Consider the following 13,837-nt stretch of genomic DNA (forward strand, 5'->3'; position numbering starts at 1 on the left):
GACTATAGCCCCCCAGGCTCCTCTGTCCATGGGATTCTCCAGGCCAGAATACTGGAGTGGGATTTCTTTCTCCAGGGGATCTTCCCAACCCAGGGATCGAACCTGGGTCTCCCACATTGCAGGCAGATGCTTTACAGTCTGAGCTACCAGGGAAGTCACCCAGAACTAGAACCCCCTGCCAAATGGTACCCAAAGCCCCACCTGTGGGGGAGGGCACAGATCATTTTCTCTGGGAGCCTGAGGTCTACGGGGAGCTGTCTATTGCTACTGTAAGTGTGGCCACAGGCCCCAAGTTGACCGGGCATCCTACCAGCAGCCCCATTTGCGGCCTCTGAGCCCCTGTCTGCTACACGACATTCGTGCTCCCGCCTACTATCAATCAGCGATGCTCACCAAGACCACGTGCACCAACAGGACAGATGTAAGCAGGTGCACCTTTGTGGGCAGGTGACTGAATACAAGAGGCTAGAGAGGGTCCTTCTTAGTCACTCAGTTGCATCCCACTCTTGGCGACCCCTGGGGAGTGTAGCCCACCAGGCTCCTCTGTGTGATTCTCCAGGCCAGAATACTGGAGTGGGTGGCCATTCCCTTCTCCAGGGGATCTTTGGGATCTTCCCAACCAAAGATCCCCTGGAGTACTCTGAAATGATAATATCTCCGGTCATAACAACAAGCAAGAAATGTCACTGCCATCCGTGACTTCCAGCCTCCAAATGTGAATGTTACGTGAAAGCAGCTCAGTCATGCCCCACTCTTTGCGACCCCATGGACTGTAGCCCGCCTGGCTCCTCTGTCCATGGGACTCTCCAGGCAAGAATACTGGAGTGGGTGGCCATTCCCTTCTCCAGGGGATCTTCCCAACCCAGGGATCGAACCCAGGTCTCCCCCATTGCAAGTGGATTCTTTACCATCTAAGCCACCAGGGAAGCTCCTCCCCCGCCCTCTAGACAGAACGAATTATAGCAAATCCACCCCCTCAGCTAAATACATAACAACAGAAGGCCTCTTTTGTAAATACATTCTCCGCAGCCTGAGCTTTCACTTCTCTGTAACAAGCCTCTGCACCTCAGCACTAGTGACCTTTGGCATTGGAGCACTGTTTGTTGGGGTGGGGGTGGGGGGTCGTCCTGTGCCCCGTAGGTCAACGAGCACCATCTCTGACCGCCACTCTCCCAGAGGCGACAACTAGAAGCATCTCCCGACATTGCCAAGTATCCCAAGGGCAGACAACAGAGAAAAAGCCCCATGGGCATTGCTAGAAACATGACTTTTCCCATCTTTGCCCAACTGACATCATAGTCCCCAGAATGGACCTTTAACTTGGGGAGGGTGTCAAAAAAAACCCCAAAGTACCAAGCACTTATGGAGAAATCTGTCACCAGAGAGCACGTACGAGAACGGATAAAGAGATACATTCCTGGCCCCTTGCCCTGGAAGCCCAAGAGGTTAGAACCGCACACAGGAAAGGACAGGAGCGGAGGTGGGGTGGGGTGGTCCACTCACCTCTCCTCCACCGTCCTGGGCGAGGGCGCCTTGGGCAGCAGCTTCCTCCGTTGCTGCGTGCCTTCCAGGAGATGCTCATCTCTGGGGAAGATGCCCTCCATGAGGTCCATGGTGGTTCTCACCCTCACGCCGGGGTCCAGGATGTCCGCCAACGACTTATCCCTGCCTGCGATCTCACGGGCCAGCTCCTCCGACTTGAGGTCGGCGGCGGTCCTGTCTTTGGCCTTCACGTAGCTAAGCGCGGGAGGGGAGGCCCGGCCTTCCTTGGCAGGGAGCCCCAGGGCGCTGGCAGGGGGCTGGGGCTCGGCACTCTGGCGGCTGTAGGGGCAGAAGCGCGAGTAGGACTGCTCAGACGTGCTGAGCGTCTTGATCTGGTCCCACTCGAGGCCCCGGGGCAGTGGAGGTGGCTCGGGAATGCGGGCCAGTGCCTGGCGGCTCTCCTTCTCCGGCTGGCTCTCCGAATGCACTATTTTGATGGGCACCATCTTCACCGTGGTGTTGTTGTCCATCACCCGCTCGATTCTGCCAAGACAAGGGTCGTCTGCTGGAGACACGCCGTGGGCCCAGGCATGGCTCAACGATCAGAACTCAGATAAGCAAATTGGCTGGTCCCATGTTGGGGGGCGGTGGGGGGGGGTGCTTCCAAACAGGGAAGTTTAACTCAAAAGATGGGCCCATGCAGGACACAGGTTCCAGGATTGGGGAGATGAGGTCTAGGAGTTCCTGCCCCCAGCCCCACAACTTGGGTCTCTTGACCCTCCTCTGCTTCAAGGTGCTCAACTTCAGAAGGAAAATTCCAGCATCACACCCAAGCAGGAAAGCACAGGCAAGACCCTTCTTCATTGCATTATTTTCCCTCCACGCACAGAAACCCTCCCCACCTACTAGTGACTTAGTGAAGTGAAAGTCGCTCAGTCGTGTCTGACTCCTTGCAAACCCACGGACTATACAGTCCATGGAATTCTCCAGGCCAGATCGGAGTGGGTAGCCTTTTCCTTCTCCAGGGGATCTTCCTGACCCAGGGATCGAACCCAGGTCTCCCACACTGCAGGTGCATTCTTTACCAGCTGAGCCACAATGGAAGCCCAAGAGTACTGGAGTGAGTGCAAGTGCAAGTTGCCCAGTCATATCCGACTCTGAGATCCTCCGGCCTGCAGAGTCCACGGGCTTCTCCAGGCCAGAACACTGGAGTGGGTGGCCTTTCCCTTCTCCAGGGGATCTTCCCAACCCAGGGGTCAAACCCAGGTCTCCCACAGTGCAGGCGGATTCTTTACGAGCTGAGCCACCAGGGAAGCCCTACTCAGCACGTATTTACATCTCCATCCCAACCCTCGTTTTGTGGGGAAACTTGATTGGGGGGAAAACAACAACAACAAAGCAATAGAAACAAATCCTCTGGAGCCTGTGATACTCTTTCTAACAAAGCAGGTCTTCCAGGTCATTCCTGATCACAACTACCTCTCCTCTTGAAACCCATGCAGACTGCCACGTTCAGGAAGGTTGACGAGCTGCTCCCTCTACATGAGGACAAACCACACAGCGGACCAGACCTTACAGCCACCCGGTCGCACCCGTTCCTGCCGAGAAGCAGGACCCGGGGGGGTGGAGGGCGCCACTGTCCAGGCTCCATCCAAGTGAGTCTGGACGGGTTCTGCCCAGAGGGCCTGATCCCCAGCAGTACCCAGTCCCGAGAGAGTCCTCAGCCCGCATGCCACCATCTCACTCTCTCTCTAGTCACTCAGTCGTGTCCGACTCTCTGCGACCCCATGGACTGTAGCCCTCCAGGCTCCTCTCTCCCTGGGATTCCTCCAGGCAAGAATACTGGAGTGGGTTGCCATGCCCTCCTCCAGGGGATCTTCTTGGCCCCGGGATGGAACCTGGGTTTCCTGCATTGCGGGTAGATTCTTTACTGACTATGAGGGAAGCCCCTGGCATGCCACCCTAAGTCTGATAAACCACACTGCCCACAGGCAGATTCTCACAGCCTGAGATGCCCAAGGTGACTCAGTGACCCTGAAGTGGTCCTCCCGGGTCCCTCCTCACAGACACACACTCCAAACCCACAAACAGGCTCCAGGAAAACTCCTGCCAATGCTTCTGTGAGCCGTCAAATTTCAGGCTCACACCTGCTGCTGGGCAGGGTCCCCACCTTGTAGCAAACACACAAACCAACCTCAGAATGTCCAAGATTTCAAAGGAAGCTTCCTGCTTTCGGAACCGGAGTGGATGCATTTTTTTATTCCAAGTGAGTGACTACTCTCTAAAACTCCCCCCAGGGTGGGAAGGCTGCACTTTCCTGCTCTCTGCATCCCTGCCTTGGACTGGCACACAACAAGACTGCAGGACCCGCTTGCTGAATTCAAGAAGGCGTGTCTCAGGACAAAGGAGCTGCTCTGTGCCCTGGCTGGCTCCCCAAGTAGAGGTAACTGGAAGGGGAGAGATACGGGATACAGAGGGAGATGAGGCAGCACTCAAGAAATCAGTCAGCAGGGACACAGACAGAAAAGAGTGTCTGTGCCTGTGTGTGTTAGTCACTCAGTCGTGTCCTCTGTCCATGGGATTCTCCAGGCAAGAATACTGGAGTGGGTTACATTTCCTTCTCCGGGGGGAATCTTCCCTATCCAGGGATCAAACCCACGTCTCCCGCACTGCAGGCAGATTCTTTACTGTCTGAGCCCCCAGGGGAGCCCCAAGCGTCTCTGAGCTCTGCACAAACACCAGGCAGCTAGCAGGCCTTGTCTGATGTGTTTTACTCCCTGTCTGGTTGGTAGTTGATGACGGGCATGGAGCAGATCTCCATTCATGAACCTGGCTCAAACTTCATGGTGGATCTCAAAGGCATTCCACTCTCTCAGGCTGCCACCAACCTGTAACATCGGCCCTGGGGACGGGGACACTGAACTCGGTACATGGTAAGCCACCTTTCTTGGTAGGAAACTCCTGAGTGGCATGGTTACTATCTGCCCCACCACTGTGCTCCTTTGACCAGAACCCAGCCTTCTATGATGGCCAGTGCAGCAAAGGACGCTGGTTCAAGAAAACCTCTGTGGTCCCCAAAAATGACATACATGACGGAAGCCCAGTGGATGCATCAAGATGCCCCCACTCGGTACTGTCAAGAAGTATTGCCACTGCTTGTGGAAACTCCTCTCAGACTCTTGGAAAAAATAAGAGTGAGAAAATCCACACTCTTTCGGGGCATGAAAAAAAATGAAACCCTCCCTCCCCACCTCCTAAAGTCAACAGAGGTCAGGAGTACTGAGCAAACACTCAGCCATGTTCCTCAGAGAAGCCCACTGTGTCCCAGATCAGAGCCCAAGAACCAAGAGGCCCACGTCAGCTCATTGACAACATTCCCACACACTCAACATTCCCTCCACTCAAACCATAGCATCATTTCTCCTCCCTTTCAGAGCTCCTCAATGTGCCCAGTAAAAAGGATCTCTAGGTGCCAGCTGCATTCAGAATGACCGAGGGCAATGCTGACTCCCAGATAAAGCTGCACTTGCCACTCCACCCCTGGGGGAACTCAGGATGCTATCACTTAACATCCATGCGGTGCTGTCTTCAGGGGTAAAATAAAGTTCAGGGACCTCCCTGGTGGTTCAATGGTAAAAGAATCCACCTGCCGATGCAGGAGACATGAATTTGAACCCTGGTCCATGGAAATCACACATCCTTCGGAGAGACGAAGCCGGGACGCAGCAACTATTGAGCTCAAATTCCATGACAAGAGAAGCCCCTGCTCGCTGCTGCTAGAGAAAGCCCGCGTGACAGCAGGGAAGACCCAGCACCACCAAAAAGGCAAGCATCTCAAACGGTAGAGTCAAGACTCTACAGCAGGGAGATGCAACAGAACTTTCCTGGGAGATGCAAACAGCCATACTCTGCGCTGTCCAGGATGCTAGCGTCTAGCCCCACAGGGTGCAACTGAGCAACAGGTACTATTTCATTGTCATTAACTTTTGACCTGTGGTGTTGGAGAAAACTCTTGAGAGTCCCTTAGACTGCAAGGAGATCCAACCAGTCCATCCTAAAGGAGATCAGTCCTGAAAATGCATTGGAAGGACTGATGACGAAGCTGCAACGCCAATACTTTTTGGCCACCTGATGCAAAGAGCTGACTCATTGGAAAAGACCCTGATGCTGGGAAAGATTGAAGGCGGGAGGAGAAGGGGACGACAGAGGATGAGATGGTTGCATGGCATCACTGACTCAGTGGCTATGAGTTTGAGTAAACCCCAGGAGTTGGTGATGGAAAGGGAGGCCTGGTGTGCTGCAGTCCATGGGGTCTCAAAGAGTCAGACACGACTGATCGAATGAACTGTGACCCTCATGCTGAACCTCTGGTCCTTAGGGGGCTGGAAAGTCGACAGCAAGTTAAAAATTCAAGTGACCACTGGAGGTGGTGGGAGGTTGTGGGGGTCCTCTCCGTGTTAGTCCCAGGTCCCAGCGTGGGGAGCGGGGTCAAGGCCACCGGGGGGGGGGGGGGGCGACATGGGGGCACATGTTCACACCCAGGGAGGATGCACGGGACCCTCTCGCAGTTGCAGGGAGCCCTAAACAGGGCAAGAAGGTAGGGAGAGACACTACCTGGCGGTGTTCTCGTCCTGGATGAGCAGCGGGGGCTTGTCCGTCAGCTTCTGCGGTGCGAACTGTGGTGACGGCGAGCGCGAAGTGTCCATGGTGGAGGTCTGCAGGGGCCGGAACGGGGCGGGGAGCAGTGGGGCCGTGGGCTCCTCCACGCGCCGCGCGCTTTGCGTGTCCACCGCCTCCGAGGAGGCCACCGAGGTGCGGGGCTGGCCAGGCGCGCCCCCTGGCGGTGGCCGGAGCTCACGCTTGGGCGGCGGTGGCCTCTGTAGGGCGGGTCTCCGGGCCAGCGGGGCGGCGCTCAGGGGCCGGGGCTCCTGACCCCGCGTGGTCGGCTCCAGAGGCGTGTGCGGCTCCGGGTACCGGTAATCACGAGGGAGGGTACCCGCCCGGCCGCGGGCCTCCAGGGACACCTTGGGCCCTTCCCGGGCGCCAGGGGGTTCAGAGGTTTGCCGGGGGTCCCGTGTTGCTCCTGGGCAGTCCTCCGCACGCTGACCATCTGCTTGTCTAGGGGAAGCAAGGAAGAAGAAAGAGCCAAGGGTTCCAGGGAACCCTCTCCTCGCCGAACCCGACTTCCGTCAAGGGCACACATAACCTCCCTTCAATGACTTTAAGGAATTAAATCCACCCATGTCTGCCCACGCCAGTCCCCGCTGCAACTGCAAACGGGCAGACATCAGATGCAAACACACGAGGCAGTACTCTGGCATGTCACACCAGAGGAGAGGAGGCACACACATGGCGCACACGCACATGGACACACACACTGCCATATGGGGGCAGATACAAGTCCCACAAACATTAAGCAAAAAAGGGTGTGAAAATACTCAAATGGTGATATGGAGAAATACTCATTTCACATTGCAACAGTGTTTTTACGGGACTTATTTCAGGAAATTGCCATATACCAAGGGATAAAACCTTTTTTGGGGAGGGAGAAGGAAATGGCAAGTCACTCCAGTACCCTTGCCTGGAAAATCCCATGGAAGGAGAAGCCTAGTATGCAGTCCATGGGGTGCAAAGAGTCAGATACAACTGAGCAACTTCACTTTCACTCATACAACTTTTTAAGACAGCAGCAAATACATTAACAAAACCTTTTAAACCAGCAGCCTATGATTAAACATCAGAAAAACAAAGACTGCTTGTTTTGGAAGCTGCACCAAGGCATTCATCTTTTTCACACTCTTAGGCATTTGGCTCAGCAGGTAACGAATCTGCCTGCAGTGCAAGAGCCCCAGGTTCGATCCCTGGGTCGGAAAGATCCCCTGGAGAAGGCAATGGCAACCCACTCCAGTTTTCTTGCCTGGAGAATCCCACGGACAGAGGAGCCTGGTGGGCTACAGTCCATGGAGTCGCAAGGAATCGGACACAACTGAGTGACGAACACTTTCACTTTTCATCCATTTCCATATCCAGTTCTAGCTTTCCCTAACACATAGTTAACATGCATATAGGCGCACACACACACACACCCTGGCAAAACACACGCAGGCATTCTGTACATGCATATGAAAGTGAAAGTGAAGTCGCTCAGTCATCTCTGACTCACTGTGACCCCCATGGACTGTAGCAAGCCAGGCCTCCCTGTGGATCACCAACTCCTGGAGCTTGCTCAAAGTCATGTCCACTGAGTCAGGGATGCCATCCAACCAACTCATCCTCTGTCGTCCCCTTCTCCTCCTGCCTTCAGTCTTTCCCAGCATCAGGGTCTTTTCTAATGAATCAGCTCTTTGCATCAGGTGGTCAAAGTATTGAAGCTTCAGCATCAGTCCTTCCAATGAATATTCAGGACTGATTTCCTTCAGGATGGACTGGCTGGATCTCCCTGCAGTCCAAGGGACTTCTCAAGAGTCTTCTCCAACTCCACAGTTCCAAAGCATCAATTCTTTGGTAGCCGTTCCCTTCTCCAGGGGATCTTCCCAACCCAAGGATAGAACCCGGGTCTCCCGCATTGCAGGCAGATGCTTGACCATCTGAGCCACCAGGGAAGCTGAAGCTTTATGATGTATATTGTACATGCATATGTATATCTAGGCCATAGTTAAAGCTCGTGGGTGTTACAATAACCATACTCCCAACAAATGAGCCAGCCGTGCATCTGCTGCTTTGTCCTGAAACACTCTTCTGGCCTGAGCCATCAAATGAGCCTCGGATGGACCCTTCCATCCACGGGAAGAGCTGTCTTCTGTTGAGACGACCTCAGGGCTGGTAGAGGAGACTCCATGACAGGGCAGTGATCAGCCAGCCAGCAGGCAGAGCACAAGTGCAAGAGGAGCTGTCACCTACTGCCTCAAGTGTGGGACGAGATAGTTCTGCACACACACCCAGCACCCACTCAGCGCCCGGGAAGTGCATCTGCTCTAGACCTTGCCATTGCAGCCGGCCCCACCCCATCCAGGCAGCTGCGCTGACAGCTGAGTTCCCTAGGCGTGTTTCTCTTGCTGTGTCCTCAGGAGAAAGGTCCCTTCCGGGTTCCATGGCTGGTCTACGGGAGACCACGGACTTCCTCCCCCAATTCCCTCAGCGTCCCTTGTCGTCTAGCTGGGGCCGGACTCTGCAGCCGTCATGTTCGTGAGCCCAATGACAGCAGCTCAAAGGGTTCAATAACTGGACAAGGACATCAGATCACCAGTCGCCCCCCAGGACCCCACAAGTGGGCAGGTTTGTTCTCCACTTCCAGCTTAACTGACTTCCCTGGTGGCTCAGATGGGTAAAGAATCAATATGGGAGACCTGGGTTCGATCCCTGGGTCGGGAAGATCCCCTGGAGAAGGCAACGGCAACCCACTCTAGTACATTTGCCTGGAGAAAATCCCATGGACAGAGGACCTTGATGGGCTACAGTCCACGGGGTCGCAAAGAGTTGGACATGACTAAGCAACTTCACTCACTTCCTGATTAATAAAATATTAACCCAGCTTAGGGAGTTTAGTTTAAAACAAACAAGTGAAAAAAAAAAAGCCAGGTAATTCCCTGGTGGTCCAGTGGTTCAGACTCAGTGCTTTGACTGCGGAGGGCCTGGGTTCATTCCTGCTCAGGGACTCAAGATGCCACAAGCCACACGGGGAGGCCAGAGAAACCAACCAAAATAGGCATTATGTTGAGAAAAGAAACGTTCACATGTTGAGTAGTCTGGGGAAGTCAGTCTGCTGAAATAAGAATTAACTTGAATGTTCTGCCAACTCAAACAGCCTAGGAAAGGTGCCCTTGTTTATCGGCATTAAATACTAAAAGTAAAGGGCAGACGGCAGTTGGAAGGCAAAGTCTTTCCTGGTGGGTCAGGGGGTTAAGAATCCGCCCGCCTATGTCCAGGACACGGGTTCAATCCCCGGGGGGCCGGGAAGATTTCACCTGCCGTCGTGGGGCAATGAAGCTCGGGGGGCCACAACTACTCAGCCCAGGTTCCTCAACAAGAGAAGCCAAGTGTCACACCTAGAGAGCAGCGCCCCACTTTGCCACAACTAGAGAAAGCCCATGCAATGACGGAGAGCCTGTGCAGCCAAAAATAAAGTCATTGTTTTTTTAAAAAAGTTATCCAAACAGCTTGAACGATGCAATGGATGGTTCAGAGGACAATACACAGTCCAGCAGGTGTTTGCATACAAAAGACGGAATGGCCTTTAGACAACAATCAGAGGAGGGTGATTCTTGGCTCAGATGTCCTGTCACCCACTATCACCTCTGGCCGGCTAGGGAAAAGCCAGCCTCGGGCCTGCCTCCCGTTGAAGCCATCGCAGTAAAACTTCATTCATGGCAACTCACACACACCGCTGCAGTGTTTCATTCCAAAGAGCTGAGCACTTGAACTTTTGTTTTTCTTTTTTTCTTAAAACTCCTGAAATCTAGCATCTGAAGACCCGCTCAAAACTACTCAGAACCAATTTTTTTGTTTTTCTAAAAAAAATTTTTTTTGATGTGGACCATTTTCAAACTCTTTATTGAATTTGTTACAATACTGCTTCTGTTATTTATGTCCTGTGTTTTTGGTGGCAAGGCATGTGGCATCTTAGCTGTATGACCAGGGATTGAACCCACACCCCCTACAGTGGAAGGCCAAGTCTTAACCACTGGACCATCAGGGAAGTTCCAGTGGTACCTATTATTTAATAAACAGGTACCTATTCAGAGCAGTTCTCCTGGGTTCCCTTACCCTACTGCTCTCCACCCGGGTGCCCTTTCCCAATAAAATCTCTTGCTTTGTCAGCACATGTGTCTCCTCGGACAATTCATTTCCAAGTGTTAGACAAGAGCCCAGTTTCAGGCCCTGGAAGGGGTTGCAACAAATGGCGACTCTGGAGGGACTCTTCTTCGCTGAGACTGACATCCTGACCACTCGAGGTACTCAGGGCCAGCTTGCCTGCCAATGGACCAGACCCAGCAGCCACAACTGGGACCCTTTTGTCCCTGGTCTCTTCCTGACGCGGACAATTGGCCAGAGTGTCCCGACCGGTAAGGAACAAGAGACTTTACTGACCTCTCTCCCGTTCCCTCTCTCTTTCCTCTCCTTAACCCTTCCTATCCTTCCCTGTTTTTCTAGTCCCCCGGTCCTGGATGCAGGAATCTGGTTGAAGGGCTCTCAGCCTGAGCTGAGGATTGGAGACCGATCACCTCCTCTTGGCAGAGAACTCGAATTCTGGTTCTGGTCTGGGCTGATTTCTGGTAGGGCCGAGTTCCAGTCCTCCCTTCTCTGGAGGCCCAGGGAAAAGTCCCATAACGCCTGGGCATCTGTAGGTGGCAGGAGACATCTGTAAGGCCACCCCTTTCTCCACCCCACCCCCCCGCCTCCTCCCCCTTCTTTCAACCTGGCTTCCTTTCCTCCCTTGAAACCTTTGATGTTAGTACTTGGAGTCTTGTATTTAAGGGCTTCCCTGGTGGTGCAGAGGCTAAAGTGTCTGCATGCAATGTGGGAGACCTGGGTTCGATCCCTGGGTCGGGAAGATCCCCTGGAGAAGGAAATGGCAACCCACTCCAGTATTCTTGCCTGGAGAATCCCATGGATGGAGGAGCTTGGTGGGCTACAGTTCATGGGTCACAAAGAGTCAGACACGACTGAGCAACTTCACTTTCACTTATTAAATATCCACCACCTCGTTGAAACAGAGAATTAAAGCAGCTACAATTTATTGCTAATATCTAAGTGCCTTTGTCCATCTGGATTCACGTTTAAAAGATTAATTAAAAAGGAGCTCTATTTGCTAAATGCCTTGGGGCTTCCCAGGTGGCGCTAGTAGTCAAGAACCTGCCTGTCAATGCAGGAGACATAAGAGACGCAGGTTCCGTCCCTGGGTTGGGAAGATTCCCCTGGAGGAGGGAACGGCAACCCACTGCAGTATTCCTGCCGGGAGAATCCCACGGACAGAGGATCCTGTGAGCTACAGTCCGTGGGGTCGCAAAGAGTCAGATGCAACTGAAGAGTCGGGGACAACTGAAGTGACTTACTGCACATTTGCAAAGTGCCTTAGACAGGACGTGCTGTGGTCTCCCCAGAGAAGGCAGCGATTCCACCTGTGTGAGCAAAGCTCCTCTAAGAGGGACGTGAGATTAGTATATTTCCTGCCATATCCAGGAAACAAGGATGGCACAGCTATCAGGAATTCCAGCCTTCCAAATGCAAATGTCTGAGCCAATTCTGTCTCCTGAACCCCACTTCTCCAATTCTTGACGGCGTCCTGAGGGAACATGGGTGATGATTTTAGACACGTGCATCTAAGCTCTCCTCAAACTTTTCTCCATCACAAAGCCAGGTCTGGGCGGACAGACAGAGGGGACCAGGGACGAAATGCCCGCCTGCAGGGGCATCCGGGAGAACACCCCAAGGCATCTGGAGGTCACACGTCTGTTGGGAAGCTCTGATTTATGGATCCCTTCTTCCCCGATTCCTTCTCACTCGCTTTTCTACCCACGTGGGATATGAAAAGCTACTCCTGCAGTTTTCATCCTTGGCTTGGCGTTGTCTCTCCCCAGCTAGATAGATCATCATCGTATGAAAAACACAGTGAGGTACCCCCGGGTACCAAGTTGGCAGGGACCAACCTGAAGTCCTCCACCAGGACAGGCTTCCCGAACCCCGGCCCAGGGCCTTGGGATGGAGTCTGCCGAGCCCTGGTCCAGAAGTCAAGGAAGATACTAATTTCTGCAACATACAAATACGCGTAAGCACTCATTTTGAGAGGCACCCTGCAGGCGATGACGACAATGTTAGGGGAGGGGTTTCATTTACGTGGGGGAGGGTCTGGGGAGGTTTTAAAAACTACGGTTTTAGTTACTTTTCTGCCCCTCTCCGCTGCGCTGCTAGTGAGCAATGGTCCCTTGTGAACCAAGTGCACCCCCACAGATTGTCATTCAAAGTCCTGATAGTCCCGGGGGGCGGGGGGGAGTAAATTCCCTGGTGGTCCAGGGGTTAGGATTCTGTGCTTTCACTGCTGCGGAAAGTGAAAGTTGCTCAGTCGTGTCCGACTCTGTGTGACCCCATGGACTGTACAGGCAAGAATACTGGAGCGGGTAGCCTTTCCCTCCTCCAGGGGATCTTCCCAATCCAGGTCTCCCGAATTGCAGGTGGATTCTTTACCAGCTGAGCCACCAGGGAAGACCTCAAAGCTATGGCTGGGGGTTCAATTCCTGGGCTGAATTGAAACTCAGATCCTGCAAGTTATATAGCACTGTCAAAAAAACAAAAGCTACCATATGATCCAACAATCCCACTCTTGGGGATATGTCCAGAAAAGATGAAAACTTTAATTTGAAAAGATACATGGACTCCAATAGCAGCATCGTTTACAACAGCCAAGGCATCGAAGCAACCTAAATGTCCATTGGCAGATGAATGGATAACAAAGCTGTGCTACACACACACACACACAGTAGAATATTATTCAATTCAGTTCAGTCGCTCAGTCGTGTCCGACTCTTTGTGACCCCATGAATCGCAGCACGCCAGGCCTCCCTGTCCATCACCAACTCCCGGAGTTCACTCAGACTCACATCCATCGAGTCCGTGATGCCATCCAGCCATCTCATCCTCTGTCGTCCCCTTCTCCTCCTGCCCCCAATCCCTCCCAGGATCAGAGTCTTTTCCAATGAGTCAACTCTTCCCATGAGGTGGCCAAAGTACTGGAGTTTCAGCTTTAGCATCATTCCTTCCAAAGAAATCCCAGGGCTGATCTCCTTCAGAATGGACTGGTTGGATCTCCTTGCAGTCCAAGGGACTCTCAAGAGTCTTCTCCAACACCACAGTTCAAAAGCATCAATTCTTCAGCACTCAGCCTTCTTCACAGTCCAACTCTCACATCCATACATGACCACTGGAAAAACCATAGCCTTGACTAGACGGACCTTAGTCAACAAAGTAATGTCTCTGCTTTTGAATATACTATCTAGGTTGGTCATAACTTTTCTTCCAAGGAGTAAGCGTCTTTTAATGTCATGGCTGCAGTCACCATCTGCAGTGATTTTGGAGCCCAAAAAAATAAAGTCTGCCACTGTTTCCACTGTTTCCCATCTATTTCCCATGAAGTGATGGGACCAGATGCCATGATCTTCGTTTTCTGAATGTTGAGCTTTAAGCCAACTTTTTTGCTCTCCTCTTTCACTTTCATCAAGAGGCTTTTAGCTCCTCTTCACTTTCTGCCATAAGGGTGGTGTCATCTGCATATCTGAGGTTATTGATATTTCTCCCGGCAATCTTGATTCCAGCTTGTGCTTCTTCCAGCCCAGCGTTTCTCATGATGTACTCTGCATAGAAG

At 52.9% G+C, this 13,837-nt stretch overlaps 1 protein-coding gene across 6 annotated transcripts in view; it reads right to left on the bottom strand.

Annotated features, from left to right (window-relative positions):
- LOC101119619 (protein Shroom2) overlaps positions 1-13,837 on the bottom strand; it is a 147,940-nt gene that overhangs the window by 14,958 nt on the left and 119,145 nt on the right. For 5 of the 6 annotated variants that reach the window (XM_027963344.3, XM_027963345.3, XM_042242378.1 and 2 more), the window contains 2 exons: positions 6,097-6,600; positions 1,504-2,025 (listed from right to left, as the gene is read on the bottom strand). In XM_027963344.3, coding sequence (XP_027819145.2) covers positions 1,504-2,025; positions 6,097-6,600 — 1,026 coding nt within the window. The remainder of the gene's footprint in view (positions 1-1,503; positions 2,026-6,096; positions 6,601-13,837) is intronic. The other variant, XM_060407611.1, reaches the window with a different exon arrangement.

This window comes from Ovis aries, chromosome X (assembly GCF_016772045.2).
Source record: "Ovis aries strain OAR_USU_Benz2616 breed Rambouillet chromosome X, ARS-UI_Ramb_v3.0, whole genome shotgun sequence".
NCBI classification, from domain to species: domain Eukaryota; kingdom Metazoa; phylum Chordata; class Mammalia; order Artiodactyla; family Bovidae; genus Ovis; species Ovis aries.